The sequence below is a fragment of the Erigeron canadensis genome, chromosome 1 (genome assembly GCF_010389155.1).
Source record: "Erigeron canadensis isolate Cc75 chromosome 1, C_canadensis_v1, whole genome shotgun sequence".
Classification (NCBI taxonomy): Eukaryota; Viridiplantae; Streptophyta; class Magnoliopsida; order Asterales; family Asteraceae; genus Erigeron; species Erigeron canadensis.
This window is the reverse complement of record NC_057761.1, coordinates 2,428,402-2,450,356: the sequence shown is the minus strand read 5'-3', so window position 1 is coordinate 2,450,356 and position 21,955 is coordinate 2,428,402. Positions and strand designations below refer to the sequence as shown.

At 34.4% G+C, this 21,955-nt stretch overlaps 2 protein-coding genes across 2 annotated transcripts; both read right to left on the bottom strand.

Annotated features, from left to right (window-relative positions):
* Positions 1-1,346: 1,346 nt before the first annotated feature.
* On the bottom strand, positions 1,347-12,211 carry LOC122609479 (protein GLE1). Its single transcript, XM_043782525.1, has 16 exons — positions 12,045-12,211; positions 10,643-10,695; positions 10,280-10,447; positions 9,943-10,092; positions 9,415-9,535; positions 8,553-8,701; positions 8,285-8,453; positions 7,427-7,565; positions 7,180-7,289; positions 5,541-5,611; positions 5,280-5,358; positions 5,076-5,156; positions 4,778-4,861; positions 2,893-3,024; positions 2,671-2,793; positions 1,347-2,045 (listed from the first exon to the last, which is right to left on the bottom strand). Coding segments are annotated over exons 2-16 (1,896 nt in total). The 5' UTR covers positions 10,645-10,695; positions 12,045-12,211; the 3' UTR covers positions 1,347-1,727.
* A 1,482-nt stretch (positions 12,212-13,693) lies between these two features.
* On the bottom strand, positions 13,694-21,384 carry LOC122585531 (origin of replication complex subunit 3-like). Its single transcript, XM_043757658.1, has 17 exons — positions 21,325-21,384; positions 20,756-20,959; positions 20,407-20,581; positions 20,071-20,240; positions 19,869-19,999; positions 18,995-19,268; positions 18,523-18,591; positions 18,156-18,220; positions 17,962-18,046; positions 17,540-17,748; positions 17,150-17,219; positions 17,001-17,080; positions 16,221-16,310; positions 15,935-16,010; positions 15,122-15,252; positions 14,378-14,554; positions 13,694-13,925 (listed from the first exon to the last, which is right to left on the bottom strand). Exons 1-17 carry the CDS (start codon positions 21,382-21,384, stop codon positions 13,820-13,822), a joined length of 2,172 nt encoding a protein of 723 aa, XP_043613593.1. The 3' UTR covers positions 13,694-13,819.
* Between the last annotated feature and the right edge of the window lie 571 nt (positions 21,385-21,955).

Below are 21,955 nucleotides of genomic sequence, written 5' to 3'. Positions count from 1 at the left end.
AGTATTAACTAGTTTGGTGCATTAAATATTTACGTACTTTGTTATACGAAAATTCTGGGGGGCGGTTTTTATATATAATGTACTACTTTTTATGCATGTAATAAGCTCTTAATGACAACCCTTAGGGCTGTCATTATCATTTTTCTTATTTAAAACATGTAACACCATGCTTTATAAAAATATGGATTTCAAAACTTATTTCTAACTTTAAACCTAACACCATTAATAAAATAGTCAAATGTTATTCAAACGTATGTAGTCAAGCAGGATTCAAACTAACTAAATAGGAGAACCATCTTAGCTCATAAGCAAAGGGTAACCTAGTTTTATGAATGTGTTAAAAGGGGTGTTTTTATAATTTTCTTGTACTATGTAATCATAATATCAGTGTTTTATTTTTTTTTTATATTGATCCAATAGTTATAATTTTATTATTTGTTTTACTCTATTATTACAACAACTAACCAGCCAACTTGTCAACCCAATTAACATGGGCGACAAGAAACTAACCCAAACCCAACCAAATGAATAACAAGTTATCGGGTTGTTGAGTTATATTTGGGTCACATATGTAAAACGAGTTGAAAGGTAGCCAGTTTGGCGAGTTAGTTTTAATGGAGACATGTAACACCCTGTATTATAAAAATATGAATTTCAAAAATTAATTCCATCTTTAAACCTAACACGGTTAACAAAATAGTCAGCTGCTCGTGTGTGGTCAAGTAGTATTCAAACTAGTTAAATGGGAGAACCCTCTCAGCTCATAAGCAAAGGGAGATAACCTAGTTTTCAAATGTCCATTGAAGGTTTATGGTGATAAAAAGTTCAGCTCAAAACACACTTATTGCAATTGTTAAATTCGACTAATTATTTTTCTAGGCTAGTGCTTATAACAATGAACTTCTTGTATACACCTCAACGGTACATCACTAAGGACTCCTCTCAACGTATTCAGTGACGGCATTTTTAGGAAGTTGTATCCATCACTTAATGAACTAGACATAGTTTTGTTGGTGTTTAGTGAATGAAATGGTTTGAGATAAGATGATTGTTAATTGAAAGGAACTGATTGGTTGATTAAATAGAGAAAGATAAACTAGCCGTTAGTAAAAAAAACATTTAAGTTTGAACCTCTTTTTGCTCCAACCGTTATATGGTTCTCCAGTCCCACTTTCACGCGTCTTCTAACCTCTCCTACACGTAGCTCAGCCTGAATGGACTCTTGAAGATGATCCCTGCCGATAACGTCCAACGTCCAACTCAATAAGAACGTTGCGGTGCCAACCTAATAGGCACCCGACCTTGGTAAGAAATTGTCGTACGATACGTAAAACATACTAATTTACAAAAAAAAAAATTCGATAACTACATATACTAAAAGAATACAAGATTACAAGAGTTGGACAAGAAGATACCGAACATACATTTAGACGAGTTGTAGCACAAACGATAGGTTGACAATGAAAAAAATGAAGATTCAATGTTTACTCAAGTAACCATACATATACATTTAAATGTACACTAAAAATGGGTATCCTATGTTGACCTAGATATTACACCATAGATAAATAAGAACTCCTTGACCCATGGAAGTTGGTATCAAGTACTCTCACGTTCATGACTCTTACCAATGGGTAATAGCAAGGATGTTTAAAACCTAATGTTTGAGATTTCGCGATTCATCAAGAGCAAGAACTTTCGCCATAAAAACTCAATTTTGGACTATGTCAACGCTTGTAAACGTATCGATTGGGTGAATTATAATTGTATTGCTGTTGATACCCTCGGGATGGGTTCTCATACTGCTGATGATGATCGGATTCACTGACGGTAAAATTGTGTGATAATAAAGTATCCTGCAGCCGCCATCCTACAGGTTCTACTAAAAACTGGTTAGATTGAAGGTAGGTCTCCAAACTCATCAAAACTTTTTTTATTTTTGGATCTTCTCTATCCTTGAGTGCTTGAAGGAAGTCGCAAGATATGATGTTTAATAGCTTCTTAAACTGGTTTTTGTATCTTTTGTATAAAGCAAACCCTGCCACCTGAAAAGTAATAATCATGCATTTAATAGTTACATTCCTCTATTCCATGTACACTTATTTGCTTTAAGATTACACTATTGGCAAAGTCCACCAATAAATAAGGTATGTACCAACCGGTACTACCAGGTATTACCGGTACCGGTCGGTCGTCCGGTACGTTGTACCTAATTTTTTTCTAGTATTTTCACTATTACTTACTGCCGATACTTTCCGGTTTTGTCCAGAATTTCCGGTAATACCGGTCCGGTAAAACCAGAATTCATTTTTTCCTGGATTCATCTTATAATTATTTTTAGTATATATTAATGTTACTTTTTGTTGTTTGTGAACATTAAAACTTATATTGTTATGAAATACCTATTTAGCATTTTTAAAATAATTAATTAACTAAAATAGCCAGTAAAACACGTAGTACCGGTACCAGGTACCACCCCGGTATGTCTAAAAAACGGGTATTTAAAACATTGCATCCAACCCGTTGGCGTTTCATGTTAGCTGTTTATTTAATTTACCCATTTAACGATATCCAAATTGACTTGTGCATAAAAAAATCTTTCTAAAGTTGCAAGATCTACAATACACCGTAAACATATGCAACAAGAAATATATGCAAGTACCAACTCACCTGTATGAAAGCTTCAAGAGCAACTATGGTGTATAAATTCGCTGGGAGAGCATTTAACAACCGTGCAAGCCATTTCCAACCCTCTTCAATTCCATGCGGATTTTGAATACCATTAACTTCAGTCTAAAATGTTCAAAAAAGCTGGTGTTCAGGACTTCAGCAGCAGGTATAACAATATAAGAGGCTTAACGCTTATACTAAAATTGATCAGATGTAGAAAACCTGAATTAGTGCCCCATATAGTTTCACATGTGAGGTTAATCTTTCTAGATAAGTATCAGTATTTTCAAGCTTTCCATCATCTTCTTGGTAACCAATAGCTCTCAAGTGAGCATCTCTTGATTCAAACACTTTCTGGAGAATGAAACAATATCATACATTAGGCCATCTGGTTCAGTTCAGATTTTAAAAAGCGATAAGCGCACAAAAGCGATAGGATCCATTTCGGAAGCGCAGAGCGCTAAGTGCAAAAGCGGCGAGCTTTTCGTACGCAAGGCGCACACTTATGAAGAAATTTTATAATTTATTTATATAGTATTTATAACACATAAAATTCCAAAACAACATGAGTAAGAATGTAAGATACTCGTTTAAGTCTGGCTTTGATCAAATTTGGTATTTGAAAAGAAATTCTCAAAAGATTGTTGTTCTCGTTGAGGAAAAAGAAAGAAGAGATCAATCTTGTTGAGAAAGAAGAGGTAAGAAAAAATTTTCTACTTATTTCTATAAAAAAACTCTTCTTGTGTACACAAAGCTCACGCTTTTTAGCGCTTTTTTGCGCAAAAAAGGCCCAAAAGCGCGCGCTTTCTGTACACCCTGCACCTTGAGTACCAAAGAGCTCCAAGGGTTGCGCCTAGGTGCGCCTAGCGCTTCTGAGGCGCGCTTTTTAAAACCAAGTTATAGGTAGCAAAAGGTCAGTTAGTTAACTAGTCATAATTCATAAAAGGTTGGGTAGAACTGGTACAAAATGAGCCGGGCTGGATACCGAAGATTTTGTTACCTTATTTTTTCTTCACAAAAACTTGGAAAATAAACATGATTACAAAAATATAAGCAAAATAAAGATTCACATGTTTTGAATAAAGAAATGTTAAAGGTTGTATATTTGAGCATGCTAGGGGTGACTTAATAAAAACTAGACGGATACCCACGCAATGCAGTGGCGGTGGTGGCGACGATGGAGGTGATGGGTGGCGACGGCGGTGGCGGTTATTAATGTAAAAGTAATTGATATAAAAGAGGGGTAGTGTACTTATTTTAAGGGTGGAGGGATGTATGCTGTAAATAATTTCATTAAGAGTATTATAGGTATATTAAGTGAAGATATTTTTAATTAGTGAACAAAGAAGAAGGGTAGTCTAGGTATTTTTAAGGCTGAAAGTTGAAAAGGAGGGGGTGTTTTTACATTCAAAAGTGACAAAAGTGATCCCTATATTTGTATTATATGGTGTAGGAGAACGTTAAGCAGTAATTTTGGATACCATTTGTTTGATTTGATAACAAGAAATGAGGCACATAAAATGACGACGAATAATAGAAAATGGAAGATAAAAGCAAAAAAAAAGGTGTTTCATAACATTTTTATTGACAGAAGAAAGCAACAATAAGGCATATTGGAAAGATTGATAAAAGAACAAATTATTTGAAGAACATGATCATCATGCATTCCTTATGACCTATAACTAATTAGTTTACATAATCCAAATGGACACATTTTTATACAAAGGTGACAAAAGTGATCCCTATAATTGTAATTAATAGTGTAGGAGAACTTAGCAGCAACTTTGGGTACCATTAACTTGATTTGATAACAAGAATTGAGGCACACAAAATGACAACTATAAAGGAACAAATTATTTGAAGAACATGATCATCATGCATTCATTATGAGTTTTGCCTCAGACATGTTCATGGTTTAAATGTATATATATAAATCAGTGGAATAAGGTTATAAGGATAAAAATCTACAAAGAAAGTGACAAACAGAAAGGAAAAAAAAACATACTAAACAACTTTGTAAGTGCCAGGTTAATGGCACCAGCAAGTTATAAGCCATGTTATAATGACAAGACAATCTTAAAAGAAAGTTTAACAGGATAACAAGTACCTCTGAGTAAGCTAGATACTTTGGAACTGTGAAGATGCATTCTTTGTTTAATTTGGCAATAAGAATTTCCAAGGCAATGGGAACCTGGATTTTTGTAACAAAAAAAGGCAATTACGTTAGATAATTCCAGTAGAACTTACAAAAGGAACACTAACTTTTCCAGCCATGAGAAAGTGATAACACTCAGAAATTTATGAATAACAATGGCCTACATCTCAACCTTTTTCCAAATTATTTACTTTAGTTGAACACTCAGAAATGTGATTATAATTGCAGAAAGGAGGGTATGATGTTTCACCTGGGAAGTAACCATAACAATTACATGTCCATAAGCATACAGGACAGCATCATTATTTGCACATGTGCATAAAGAAACAATCTGCAACATTAAAACAGGTGCAGTTTAGACATTTTAATTAATGTAAATTATAACATCTATATTATTTTTCACATGCCTAAAACCTAGTTAAAAAGCATGTATTTGAATTGAATAGTGACTTACTTTATGTGCGAAAATTCCGCTATTGGCTGATTGTGGACATGTTGAATTCATGAGTTTCCTTAGTTCATCTGCTTTTACTCTGGCCAACATAAATAGCATTAAAACTAGATGGCTAGATGTGATTCTAGAAAACATTTGACAATATTAGAACTACAGAAAAAATAGGGTATGTTTATCAAACACAGATAGTTACTCAAGCACTAAATGACCAAAGTTCCTTAGAATATGCCAGGTTTATGTTAGACAAGCGAATTCACACACCTCACGTTCTCTTTTGTCCCTGTTATGGTTTTGATAAATCTAGCCATTTTGGAAGCTTGCTTACGATATTCCTGCATAAAAAACACAATGATGGACTTTTTTAAATAAAATCTATATAAATCAAGTACTGTGGAAAGAATCAAACTTGTTAAACATATGGCCTTTTTCAAGGGTGATCAAAACACGGGCATGAACCCCAAAAAACAGGACCGAAAGTAGCCCAAAACCGAGTCAACCCGAGACTTCATATGCTGGTTCACGGGTCATACCCGAAAAACTCACGGGTCAGGTCGGGTTCCACCTGTGAAACCCGAGTAACATGGGAAGATCAGCTAATTTCAGTATATCACGTTGTATGACTATATTTGTAGATTAGCCCTTAATACCAAAATAATACCAGGAATTTCTGATTTCTTAAGTCCCACTTCTCTGTTTTATCATCAAATAAGAAGTGTCATCATGTATGCTTGATATGAATTCAGAACAAAGTGATATTGCCACAAAAGGGGGAGGCAATTTCAATTTGGAACAGGTTTTTTTTACTTAGACTGAACTTTTTCAACTTAGTTTAACTTCTTTAACTAGGCTGAATCACAAATCTACTAAACTTTTAAATCTGATTAAACAGTTTAACAGATTAAGCCCACCAAGGTAAATGATTACGCCCACGTGATTCAAGTGCTGGTAATGTTTGTATCGTAGTGCTCATCATAAAAGCAATTTACCATCAGCATACCAATATTTACCAATAATTATCCTTGTCCATTTACTCTGTTTTAAAATAAATCCTTCTACAACTAAGAATCATGTGAAGTAAAGTGATGCAAATAATAGGACGTATTGCATGGAGAGTGAGACTCGACTTTGGTCTAGAAGTTCCCACCATGGCATACGCAATTTAACATCGTGATCAGAGCAATTCATTTCAGTTTTGCCTAATTCTAAAGAAAGCATACCTTCATGCTGTAAGAATACTACGGGTCTCGGGTTTTCATCATTCAACCTGACCAGTACTTAACCCAGACTGAGACTGAACCGGAAAAACATGGTCCACTTTACGGACCTCAATCCTAACCCATTTTGGTTTTCAGTCCAGTCCAGTCGGGGCTACCAACGCTTTGGTCCAGGTTTGAGCCCATAAATAGCACTAGCCAATATGTTTTCCGTGTAATATTTCCTCATCAAACACTTCTCACCCTCCAAGGCTCCAACTACAGGTGGCAAGATGGGTGGGTCGCTTAATGGTTCAAAACAAGTTCTAGTCGAATGAACCACTATTTGGTATGGGCTTGTTAGGTCAACCCGCAAAATCTATTTGTCCATTAAAATATTCTACGTAACTAAATGCACTCCGACTACAAAAACAATATTATTACAATTATAATCTAAATTGTAACTTATAAACAACTTAGGAGGTTGCATGAATTACAAATAGACTATCAGCAACTTTGAAGCTTTCGACCTATTCCTTTTTAGGAAAATGTTTTGACTTGAGCCGTTTGAGATAAGACAAATCCAGACGACTAACTTACAAGTAAATACATAGAAATTGCCACCTAAAGCTTCAACATGTCTTAGCTGGTATGAATATATGATTAATTTAAAAACTTAAAGTAAAAACAGGCAATATATAACTTACATTATTAGAATCCATTTCCGATGTAAAATTTTCTCCTACCACTTCATTGTACATTTGTAACCTTCTTTCCTCCAGTTTTAAAGCACTCTCGGCACCCTTGACTACGTTTGCTGCAATCAACTCAACCAAATGTAAAGTGAATAAAAGGCATTAACTTGATTGAAAATAATATTATAATTGTCTTTATACAAAATGTATTAACCAGCGAGTGGTTTATTAAGTCCACCAGAACACTTAAAAACCGCACCTTGGGAAGCAGCCACATCAGCCGCCTTTTTTTCACTTTCTGCAAGCACCGCATCAGCTGCTTCTTTTGCTGCTCTTTCAGCTTCCAGCGCTGCACGTTTTACTTCTTCATCTTTCTTTTTTTCAGCTTGACGTTTTGCCTACACAGAATATTAGAACAAGATAAGACTCCTTTAGTAAAAACAAGGCATGACAATTTAGATAAAATAACATATGAAATAGTTGAATACTTGACTTTAATCATATTTTATCTCACACAGGTCAAGCAGGTAACATAAAGAAATAGCTTGACAGGAAATGTGTCAATCAGATCAGACCAACCTAAAGTCACCCAGAGTAGTTGAAATAATGTATGTAATCAACTGATCATACTTGACACACTTAATTTTTTTAGAACAGCAAGGGCCGGATCACGGGTATCCGGACTGGATACCGTGGACCTACCCGATCCCCTCCCCCCCGCCCGCCCCACCCGGGTAAAAGCTCCACGAAATATCGAACCTGTGACCTCTTGGACAAAAGTCCGAGTGTCCAACCACTGAGGTAATCAGTGAAGGACTTATTACTTGTAAACACACAACCGACATGTCAATTATTTTTCACCTCAATAAACAATATCACATTTCTTCAATTATATAGCAGGTTCTATAAATTGACAACAATAGGCATCAACTGAAAAAATTAAAATTCATAGAAAACATTAATGCCATATATATAACAGATCTAAAATAACTGATTTTCATATCACAGGATTATGAGGCAACATGGAAAGCAAACATATTTTGTATTTCGATTCTATAAATATGCCCGTTTTTGCTTAAGAGGATATTACAGAGATTTTTCTACAGCTGTTACAAACCTCTTCAGCTTTCAGTTTTTCTTGACGGATTTTTTCTTCCTGAACAGCTAGTTGCTTTCTCTTGGCCTCTTCAATTGCAGCATCGTCTCTTATCTTTTTTTCTTCAATCTGAGATTTGTATTCATGGTGCCTTTGAACATCCGTCAAATGATTATCAAGTTCTTCTGCACTACAGAAAATATATAAATATATCACTAGGCTAACAAGCTCGACAATTGAAGAAAACAGCAGCAGGGAGCTTGAAAACATTATGTATTTAAGATCTTACATTTGGCGTTGATATTGCAAATCACGTTTTCTATCCAACTCGCGCCGTGCCTCCTTGATTTTTTCAGCCCGGGAAAGAGCATTGGTAAGTTTCTCTTTTTCATTTGTAAGATCAGTTCCAAATGCAGATATTGTGGTTCTTATCTCTTCCTGTTGATTAGTGACAAAATAAGAGCAAACTTATTATTCAATATATATGGTAGAATAGTACATGTAAAACTTCTACCCAATTGTATATCAATGGGTAGATACAGTTTATGTTTTATTTGTAACAGATAAACGAGAAAAGTAAAGAACTTAGACACAAAAGGGGTCATATAGGCCATGCAGTACAGAGTCGCCCAAAGGGTATTCTTAATGCATGAAAAGCTCTAAACTAAGATAGCACTTGGCGTATATTCCGGAATCACTATGGATATAGAATTGATAGTAGAGTGGAATCGATTTTCTTTGTCCATACTGAACCCCTTTGATGGGCTTGAGACAAGGCTAAGTTTGTGAGTTTCATACCCAAATTTAAATACCAAACCTATCACTTAAACACTTGTCACAGAAATCATACCCATTATATCCTACAACCAGATAACCCTTAAGTTTACTATAATTTATTATTATTGGAATAACAGATTTTTTGGTCATATCTGATGCTCCAAATGTTTATTCAAAAAATTGGATATAAAATATTTTTAGGACAACCTGGTCACTTTCAACTCGTTCCAAATAAATTTGTCATTTTGACACGTTAGCCAACTCTTGAACCTGCACAAGTTTCCATCTTCGGTGGGGACATAGCTATGACCAAAAATAAACATATATAAACAATAGTTAAGGTATACAAGCGATATCAAAGATCAACAACATACCGCAACACTAAGTTGGTGTTCATGACTTAGCTCAATTAATGCACCTTCAACAACTCCCCCTTTATCCATCAAAGACCATTCGGCCCCTCTAGTTGGCTCTCTATCAGAATCTACACCATCACTGGAAAATATGCACTAGTCAGAAAATTAAAGAAAGTTAATGGCAAAATGCAAACCCATTTTGTCCATTATCATATGAACTTATAAAGCGATTAAAATGATACTTATGATTACAAACAAAGAATGATTGAAATTAAAATCCACATATTTAAGTTAAAGCGATTTAACCCGTTGACCACTGCCCTTTTAGTAACTTTCTCAGTTGACCCTTTGAAGATTTAACACAACCAAATAAGCCCATTTGTAACCACTCCCCTTTTAGCTAACTTTTTCAGTTGAACCATTTAAGATATAACACAACCAAATCAGGCCATTTGTAAGTACAGGGATCATACGTTATGCACTATTAAGTACATATACTGATTCATGCTATTAAAAACTGAAATAATGTATAACTAGAGTTGATACCTCAAATAGATTTCCTCGAAAGCAAAACGATTACCCGTGACCACATGTCTGCTATTAGTCTCAACATCATCGTCATCACTTTCATCATCCGATACATGCATAATAAAGGCTTTCCGGGTTTTTTCAGCATAACCAAAATCATAAATCTTGCTGCAAGAAAAAACTCCTTAGGTAAAGATGATGAAAAGACTATTTCATTATGAGTTACAACAATGGAGATCACATGAACTTTCTTGGTAGGTAGGCATGAAAGATGAGGCAAAGAATGTTCCGCATCTCCCAAGCCAGAAGCTTTAAAGACAGGCATAACAATATATATGTTGGTCGTGCACGCTACCTTGAATGTGCCTTGGTTAAATGTGAAGCGACCAAGGAGGATGCTTGAAGTTTGCTATCTATGGTATTAAGCTCCGATAGGAGGTCATCAAAACTCCAGTCAATCTGTGGATCAACTACAATATTGCCAACACGTTGAGGACATCGTAGTTCCAACCGTACACCTCCCCTAATAATTATATTATTACAAAGGAAAAAAAAAAAGAAAAAGAAGAGGTAAGCCTCAACACATATGTTTTATCATTATTAGATGTAGCATTGTAGAAATTCAAACACTTTATTCGCCATTGCAACATTTGAGATGGATGTTGGTTCTGGCGTGTTATTAGTCCACATACATAAAAAGACAGGATCAGGGACTTACATTTTTTAAATAAGGAGTGAACCAATCTATCAACGAAATTGCTTTATATGTATCTGCACAAAAAGTGTATACCAGTGTTTACACAAAAAACAGTAGAAGCAATAATTTTAGCGAATAATCATAACTGCACCTTAAGTTCCAATTTCGAAATACCATCTATCACTCTTTTCAACTGTTTAATCCTAAAATCAAATAATACTACTCGCACCGATTTGCATAATTTCTACTTTTAATTATTTCTAATGCCTATCACGTTAAAGGTAATTCAAGCTCATTTAGCAGCCCACTCACATGGCAACATCCACGTCTGCGAAAAAAAATTATATTTGACTCTGGTGAGGATTAAACACGAAATAGTACTTTTCAAATACCTCTTAATCTCCAAAAGCCTAATATAAAAGTCGATGAGAATAAAAATGTCTACATTTCCTAATTGTTCAGTGTAGTTAAAGCAGATGAGAATATAAGTGTCTACATTTCCTATGTCTATAAAAATACGAGTAACACATAACTATGATCCTGGTAAACAGAAGCATAAAACTATCCAAAAAATATCAGAAATTCTGACCCATTGTTTCAAAAGAGGTGACCAACTTGGAAAAAAAAATCTCAAACCCAATCATAAGAATGGGTTAATGTGTTTGATTGTACAACAACTAAAGCAAATGTTTGATCAAATATATATATATATATATATATATCTGAAAAAGAGTTGAGCACAAACATACTACGGAGTATTTATCGCTTGACTCATGGAAACACTAACATTAACCAAGCTCAAAATTCTTAACCATGAAAAACGATCCCCATTATATTATTATACCAGCTATCAAGTTCTAAGTACTCCAATTTGGCATTTAATCGAACACTTGGCATGCGCTCTTCAAATTACAGCAATTCTAAAATCTAAACAAACCCGATACTCACAAACTAATAAGCTTGAACACGAAACCGCACTACTAAGATACCCAACTGAAATTACTATCAGTAACAGTGTAACACATTCGGCATTCCTAAAGTCTTCTTTTCACTTGAGGGCTTTACACATAACTTCTATTTCACTAATATATCATAGACAAAAAAATATATATATTATTTCAAAAACTAACTATAGGAGATACATATTTATCTACAAATAAAAAAACGTAACAATTAAATAAAAAAAGACAAGAAGTACACGTATCAGAAGAAAGAATATAAATAAAAACCTAATTTTATATGAGATCAAAATTCATACTCAATTTGAAAAGGGATATAAATAAATAAAAACAAAATAAAACAATAACACGAATTAGAAAATCAATTATTAAAATCATTGAACAACTTGTTTGTTTTTTCATCCAAAAAAGGTCTTCAATATTAAAAATCAAAGAACGAAAAAAACAAAAGGGGAGAACATTACCGGTGGCGGCAGGGGAGGTCGCCGGCGGTTGCAGCAGCTGTTGGTTGTCGGGTGGCCGGAAGTGGGGTTGATTTTGTAATGGTGAGATTATAGGGTTTGCGAGAGAAAGAGGAAGAGTGAACGATTTTAATGATTGGGTTTGTTTTTATTTTCCCTCTTTTGTTTGAACCAACGATTAACGTACAACTTAAGCTAACTTAATAGTTAATACTGTTTTTAAGAGGAAGGGTGTTCTAATTCTTTCATTTTTTCTTTTTAGTTTTGATAATCAACAACTAGAAAAAACAACAAAAATTACTATTTTAAAAACTTTATCTTTACATGAGATTGCAACTAATGGAATCATGATAAAATATCAATTTATTTTTTCTTTTAACATTCATACTTCAATGATATAAAAAACAAACGAGATGCTAAAAATACATAACGAAATATGTATGAGAAAATACTAATCAAAAAGCTAAACATTAACATTCTTCCATTTACTATAATTTATTATTACTTAATTTTAATAGGCTTTTACACATAGAGAAGATTATGATGCGAAATGTATGTCTTTAAAAATTCATTTTTGACGTTTATTTTCTTCCCCATCACTACTGTTACCACTGGCCTTCTTGTAGCTCAAATGTTAATTCCACCGGTTATTCAATTTCTTGTCTTACCTAGGGTGGAAATGTATAGGGGGCAAGATTGGTCATGAATCATAACACATTATCCAATCTACATCTATGATTTTTCCATTTTGAAGCACTAGTCTCAAATTTTGTATGTATTTTATATCGTAGAACGGTACCCGCACATATGGTGGCGGATTGGCGGTGGCAGCGATGGCAGCAAGTTGTGTAGGTCATTGATGTAGATGTAATGTGATTTTGATAAATTAATGTTGAAAGTTGAAAATATTATCCGTATTGTTTTACAATATCTATATCTATATCTATACTCATTTATAACATAAACTCTCTCCCCTCCCCCCCTCTTAATTTTAAGAACCTGAAATGTCTTTAAAAGAATTCAACATCTATCTCTCCAAACGCATAACAAAACCTTAACTCAAAATTCGTCTTCCTCCTCCTCCTTTTCATATCCCATACAACAATTCATTAAATCTCCGAACGCAATGAAATTACTTTTACGTTGAGTGGGCGTCAATCTAGTAATATAGATATAGATATAGATTGTTAGCATAACATCCAATAAAGGTTGATATACATACTGCAATTTGTTTCCTACTTTTAACCATTGTCATTTTAATTTTCTTAATAATATGGCTTCAATTTACCCAACATAGTCACTGTGTAAGCATATTTATAAATCCCAAAACCAGTCATTCGTAAATGGTTTACACTTCTACTTCTAATCTTTTTAGTTGCTGTTGCTAGTTTTCTTTAATAAATTTTTATTTTCAATTAAGAACTCCTCCCAAATTGGGATTCATAAACTCATACCAGTACTACCAATACGAGAGGCTGAGGTGGGTGGTGGTAGTAGTGACCATTGCCGAAGACCCCTTTAACTGTTTACCGTTACAAATTTTGGCCACCCTTACGAATTTTCTTGCTTCGCCACTGGTTCTACCAACATAAAAGTTAAATGAATATATGATATAGCATGCATTTTCAATATCAATTGCAGTTACTGGTCCTATCAAATGGCATATATGAATGTAAATGACAAACTAGTCATTGCGTGTAAATAATCAATATCAATTGCAGTCAAAACATATACACTACAAAGTACAAACTATAACATAATTATGGCAGCGTGAGTTGTCAGAGTCCAAAGGCCACCCTCTGTACATAATCAGGGCGCCTCTTGCTAGGCATCCGAAGTAGTCCTGTAATTTGGAGTTCTGTTACTGCCCTGCAAAATCGTGCTCTGTAGATCATGAAGTTAAAGATTTCAAAGATACCCACAAACATATGACTATGTGATCAGGGGTGTGCAACAATGCACAACCAAGCCAAACCAGAACTTAACTTTTAAAAATGCAGAACCAAAACACCGGACCATAAGACATCAGTTTGGTCCCAAACCGGACAATGGGACTAGATGTAAGACAAGAGACTCATGCTTAACTTGTTACCTAACCATGTTGTTTCACAATTAAATTAAAAAAAAATCCACTATCGACAACCAAACCAGGTTTTCTTTATTATGTTGCTATAATATAATGGTTAAATCTGTTTCTGGTTGGCTTTACTGGATCAGTCAACAGTTTTGCATGCTTCTAAACGTGACTAGACAAAAAAACAAATGAACAGTACTAGGAACAGATATATCAACTTCTAGTTATATGCAAACAGAAATTAATGCAATAATGAGGATACTGAACGGAGGCCTCTTTTATATTTTGAGGTTCAGCCATAGTTTTTCTTTTCTTGGGAGATGGTGAAACCTTTGACCTGTTCCTTTCTTTTACAGTTCGCTGAAAAATGATAGCTCTGAAAGACTGATACCAGTCATGTAGATTGATAAGGTCACCATGCTCCTGAGCTAGGGTATACCTGCAATGCAAAGTGCAGAAGTTGCAAGTGCCATTTTAGAACATGATTACAGTATTTTAATAGCATCAGACCCTATACCTTTATCTCCATGAGTACAGTTACCCCAAAAAGTAGCAAGACAGGCGTGCCAAGCAAATTAAGTATCAGGTCACAGCTCGTAACAGAGTCAGGTTTATATGGTAATCATTTCTTAGTATCAAGTGGTTGGATTGACCCACAAAAACTTTAATTATAGTTTCGAATTGTTCGGCAGTTATTTATAGCGGTTATGACTAGAAAACAGTACATTAATCTATATCTTTTGATACGAAATATTTAGGAGGCGTGCCTTAGACATAAACTTTTAGTGAATTTAAACCAATTTGACCCAACCAACCATTTTGGCATGTTTTCCTTGATTAAAATTTGGTATTCTGCCCAATTGACCTATTAAGATCAAATACAGCCTAATTGACACATTTCTAAGTAAATGACTCAACCTTGGCCCCTTTACTTCCCCCCTTCCAAGGTTCAAAGTATGATTGAGATTCACATATGATTAATTTACTGTCGTCTAAAGTATCTTACATTAGTGTTGTATCATGCATTGATGATGAAATTGAAGGATTGTCATTTTTGCTGCAGCAACTGCAATTCAAGAGGCTGTGGCTATCCAGTATATCAAGTTGGATCCTTCTTCTAGGATCTCCAAATAATGCCTAGGAAGCAAACATAATACGATTATAGTAGTACGTTTAATCATTAATATGATTAAAAAAAACTACTGTGTCAGAGAAAGTAGCACAATTCAAAAAAAAGGAAGATGAGCCCTTTCAAGCTTTAAAAAGAAATTCTAGTAATGAGCATTCCATAAAGTAACCTCAATAAACCTATTTAGTAGAGGTAGCAACATCAACCCATTTACTGTGAATTTATCACTAGGGGTTGTTTTTTATCTCAAACAAGTAGTAAAACTTACACCTGAAAGGGAAATGCACCAAATCACTTAAAGTCACCAAATGTCTATTTGTAGTGCATACAACCTTCTTGAATGTGTTTATTCCATGATTTATATTAGAACTGTACGGAGAAAAAAATTTGCTTTTAAAATCATAACTGACACATGTATTATTTAAACAAAAAAAACCAGCAGATGTTTGCAGGTCAAGAAAAACCTGTCTCTGTTCATTTTATCCCATACTAAAATAATGAACCATTCTAACCCAGCCCGCCCATATTGCCACCTCTACTATATGCCTTTAATTTCTATATTGAATGGCATGATCATTCAGAATAACATGATAAGATATACACTAAACAGACAAGTTCGTATAGTTCTCTCAATTCCCATGCATAAACATAAAACTCAAATAAATTAGCAGAAAAACTTCTCATACTTACAGTCTGCAGTTTGTCGGCATTCTTAAAGCAAATAATTTCATGAAAAGGAATGCACTCAATGGGATGCATATAGTCCCTGATTCATAGACAACAACCAGATAGAGAACATTAGAACATAAAATATTATTTAATACAGAACTATATGTACATAAAGCTGATCTTTATTGGTGGTCATCAGAAATTATTTGCCTCTTTTTATTCCATGATTTTAATCCATATAGGAGCTTTAACAAAAAACAAAAAGAGGCAATTATAAGCTATGAAATTACAATTAGATAGCAATTACCTTGTCATGGTACTAATCGATGCAGCAGCTTTCTCATTTAATGCTTTGGTACTTTTGTCTAAATTTCGTACGCTCCGAATTGTTTGTCTCCTGTCATAGAAAAGAGGTTAATGTTCATGCCATTAGTATATACTAAGCACTTACAAAAATTTTAAAATTTCCGCTTGTCTTGATGCCACGTGAAACTTCCAGCTAGTCCTTTCAAGTTGAACAAAAGGAATTAAGGTGGCAATATAGAGACATTGAATTGGTTGGATAACAATCATCATGGGTTGAGTTGGGTTGATCCACAAACGGTTATTTGTTCAATTTTGAATTAATGATTATTGTGTTACATACGATTACATTTATATATTTACGACAATAATATAACTCCTTACACAAACTGATTGAAAAAGTTATACACGTACAATTACAGTTTGGATGACTTTCATCCCATTTGACTAGGTTCCCTTTTAATTGAAATTTTATTATCTGACTCATTCCATCCATTTGAGATATAGTGCAATCAAACCAACCCATTCAAAGGTAAATGACAAAAATTCCATGTCTTAAGTTACCATCTTTCTTTTAGAAATTTTGCTAAGGAAGATCAAAATACTTTTTGATAACATATCAATGTGATCATTAACAGGGTAAGCATATACCGTCACTCATCGATTTAATGATGCCAATGCTGCTTATCCATTCTTATGTTAATGTGTCATCAACAGTGAATTTTCATTTTTTAATTATTAATTATTAACCTTTGCAGTCATTACAGTTCAAATGAAGCATTACCTGGATCTGCTTGGCGGTTCTTTCAGGTTATCGTCCTCCGAGGTCTCTTGCAACTGAAGCTCCTTTACTTTCTCATGGATCTAGAGATAAATAAAAGTCAACTGGTCAACATGAGGAAAACTCGATTCACTCAACTACCAAATACATACCTCATTGACACCATTTGTTTGTTTACTCCACTTCTCAAACAACTGAATCAAAGCAGCAGGCCGCAGGTCCCTGAGATAACAAAGTGGTGTTACAGTGATATTCATACTTGTATTACTATATTTCCAAAGTAGAAAATGATACTGCTAGGCTGCTAGCAACTTAGCACCAGTAGAACAGAAGATTTAACAATAGTGGTGTGGAGATATAATTCATGTGACACTCCAAAACAGACTAGTTAAAGTTTAATAATGTGCAGTCATAATTTAGACCAACCACAAAACTTGGTATTATCACTAATTTAGTAATATTAAACCAAGCTGAAATTAATAATGGATATCAAAATGACAAAATCATACAAATCATGGAAAATGTTTCTACTTTCTGCTTACCTTACCTGGCGAATTGTGTGGCCAATTAAACCACCCTTATGCAGTTTAATTGATTGGCCATCCATACCATGGTTCTGTGAAGGTCTTTGAGTATCAGGTTTCGACTCTAAACTATCAGAATGCCTCAGGTTGTAAAGCTTTGGATCCAATGCTTCGTGATACAAGTCTAAGAGGGTGGTTTTCTGATTCTTTCCCGCTTCATGCAAACACTAAAACAAATTACCTTTTCAAGGTTCATAAAACAATATAACAAAAGGGGGAATGAAATGATTATCATTCTAAATTAATGAAACACGACTAAAATTAATTATGCTTGTATATTTTTTTTAACAAAAATATCATTTATCATGTTTACTTCATGTAACAATCATCAGATGTGCCGGTTATATTAAAACTTAGCTGAAGATGAATTTAGGTCTCACCAAAACCACACAGCTCCACAAGTTCAATACTTCCTTCATTTTTGACGGTCCATCTAACATAACTTCACTTTTTGGTTCAGAAAGTCTCCTTGCAAGAAGATTGGAAGCTTAACTTAATCACATCCCATTCTATGAGGCTTTTAACGCATAATTTTCGAAAAAGACTTTGCAACAGTAATGACTATTTTAAGTACCTTATACAAGATGGAAGCTCAAGGGCTTTCTTGGGCCATGCCTCTGGTTTCCCACACTGTGTTTCCTGCTTAGTTGTTCTAAATTATCATTTCTTTTCACTCCAACAAATGCAGAACTACAGTACCATGAAAAAGTAAAACAGAACCTATATTTATATGTATAGATAGATACACAATGCCTATAGCCAGGGCACAATAGAGAAAAGTGGTTTAATTATATATTATGCCTAACAGACGCCAGATAGATATAAAAGGGAAAGAAAACTGGTCCCAGTAGCTGGAAAAGAATAAATGAAGCATCATAGAGGGAAAAACAAAATAAACTCGACAGTGAGCATAATTGGTCACAAACAAACTCCTGGCTAACCTCTTCATCAATAAAGCTTTTCACTGTGAAGCTTAAAGGCTCCGTAAGAAAATGCTGGACAAGTGCCATCTGCAAAAAATTTGTTAGCAATTAGCGTGGTATATTAGAGTACGAGTACCTCCTTTAGTATTTATTAGTGGTGGCAACGGGAAAGATAGGAGGGTTGCGTAACTGATCAACTACATGTTCGAGAAGTTACCGGTCATTCTTAGTGCATGTAGATATGGGTTGGGTTGACCTGCAAACATTGTTACTACAATAAAACGATTTAAGATATTATATGCCTTTAAAACATACAGGCAACTTTCAACCCATTACCATTTTAGCTACTTTTATTATTTGACATGTTTGAAATACAACACAGCTTGAGTCAACCCATTCATAAGTAAATGGGCTGAAATTGCCACCTCTATATATAAGCTAGAAAGCAAAAAATGATAATCGAGACCATGCTTATAGTTCAACAACCAACCTTTACAGCTCTAACTAAAGAAGTCAATGTTCCATCCTGTCTCAAAAAACAATTTCTCAAGAAACCTGCAACCTTGTGGCCAACTAAAAACCCAGAGCATGGTTTTACAAGGACTGCATTAATGATGGCATCCAATCTATCAGCTGGAGATCCCAATAAGAACTTGGAAGGAAAAAGGTGTTGAACTGCTTTGGAAGAGAGAATGCTTTTTGGGGCATCAACAGTCGTTGCAACCCCCAGTATTAAGATTATTGGGATCTTTATCACCCATTCACTGATAAAAGCACAAAATGTTATATGACATGAATAAAAAATAAAGCAAATAGTAGAGGTAGCAGTTTAAAGCCATTTACTAACGAATGGGTGGATTTAGCTTATCCTTTTCTCTAATGAGTCAAACGGGTAAAATAAAAACAAAATAATTATCCCAAAAGAAAATGGTCAAGATGGGCTGAACAGATCGAAGGTTGCCTAAAGTGTCGTTTTAGTGCAATAAACCTTTTTCATTACAGACTTGATAATTACATCTGACATGCTATTATTTATTAGAAAGTTATAGTTTTGGAAATAATTATTTTTGGCCAAACCCAACCATCTTGACACATACCAAAAACAGATATGACTGTACAACAGATATTTACTTTGCAGACCACAAGCGTGTTCATTGGCCGTTAAGCCTCAAGCAGTCAAGCACTTGACCCTATTGCCCACCACATACCAGGTGAGGGTTTTCAATGGATTAAAAAACTTCCTGGTGTGTGTGGTCTAAAGAGTAAAAAGTGTGTGTGTACAAATTGCCTCCATGCCAACAAGATCACCCCTTTTGGACCTGTTACCCAAGCCATCTGACCGGCCTATTCTTGTACTGACATACCTCAACATGAGTATGAAATCAGAAAGTACAGGTCCACTGCACCTATCCATATCTTCGATTATAACAACCACTGGACGTGTAGAGTTCTCTTGCTCCATGTACCAAGATGCTAAGATAGATATGTCAGCTGACTGTAAAGATAAAAAGAATTAAAAGGGGAGATTGGAAGGGTGGATTATAAGGTTATGATCACAAATCTTACATCAATGCTATCCTTTAAGATCTGCCTTGATAGACTTCTCAAACAGCCACCTATGCCATTCTTGGCTAAGAAATCCACTGATGAGAGGTTAGCCACATGGCAACCATGTGAATCCAAATGTATACCTAGATCCGCAAACGTTTGAAGATCATCGACAAATTCCATGTTGTCTGCAAATCAGTGGGTGTTAATATCCAGTCCTTACATGAACCATGCGAAAAACCTCGTATAGCCAACTCCATAAATAGATTTAACTTATTAATAAATTCATAGATGTCAATGGGAAATCCTAACAAACTTGATAGCCGAAAGCACTTGAATTTAGTAGAAACTTACTCATTACAACTAGGGCAGTGAAAATTTGTTTAGCTGTAACATCAGTTACAATAGGGTATGCACAAGTAGCTTTGTTCGCATCGGGCCTGCCAATCGAACAGATTGTATCAAATGATTTGTGCACCCAACTATCTATCTCATTGAATACATCAGCATTGTTGTTATGCAAAACATCCTGCATTAAAAAATGAATGTCATATTACAGAGTTACAGTCAACGAAGAAGAGATACCCACTAATTTCTTTACTTTCTTTGTGGTTTCTAGGTGTCGAAAAACTCAATGAAAGGATCAATATTATGTAAAAAGGATTTTAACATATTTTAGAAACAGAATGATTGAGAAGTTAACCTTAATGGTCGACTCAATTTTCACCCACGCCTCATGAAAATTTTTCATTCTCGTAATCTCGTTCACTCGATCATCGGAAACATCATCTTCATCACTAGTAGCCAATGATGCCGATAAATTAACCTTAACTTTTCTACTCCTCTTTCCAACAGATTTTGTAACATGTTGTTGACAAGTAGATGCTTTATGAAGCACATAAAATGGCTGTAAAAGTTATGATAATAAATACAAATCAGTTCTTCATTTGATATTAATTCATGCACAATGACGTTATGATGCAAGTTTTATGAATGTAGTTTTCAATCATCTTTCATTTGATAGGCTTTATAAGTTTTGCAACCGTATATTCTGACTTTTACTAATTATTTATACTATCTAATAAAACAAACCATCTTTTTTTTCATTAAACTTTCTATCTTTGAAAAACCAAAATTACCCTTCTCCGTTAATCACTAATTTAAACATTTTCATCTAATATTCCTATAATACTCTTAATAAAATAATTTACAGTATAGATCCCCAACAATTAAAATAACTACAATACAATCTTTAACATCAATTACGTTTACATTCGCCACCATTGTCGCCCCCATCACCGTCACCACTGCCGCCACCACCACCTCCGCCATCACTACCCCACCGCCGCCGCTTTGCGCGGGCATAAGTCTAGTATCTATAATATATACTTCTATGTTTATACTATATTAATAAACAAACTACCTTCCCCTTTTCAACTCTTTACCTTTAAAATACCCAAAATACCCTTAATTTTCAACACATTTATAACTCACACACTAAATTATTTATCTATTTTATTAATTAATTTAAATACTTCCACCTAATATCTCTATAATATTTTTAATAAAGTTATTTACAAAAGATACATCTCTTAACTATAAAATAACTACAATAACATTTAAGTCAATTACTTTTAGATTAATAACCATATTGTTACCACCACCGCCACTAGCACCACCCGTTGCCGCCACTGCTGTCACATTGCGTGGGTACTCATCTCGTTTATTATAAAACAAACTGAACTCTCTATTTTAGGAAATTCGACACTTTTTTTAATACCCCAAACTATCCATAATAACTCTAACAAATATATTTAAAACAGTTAATTTTTACATTTTATTACTTTTTGCATCTTATCCTCGACTTATGTTTTGGATGATAATAACAGTTAAATACTTTATC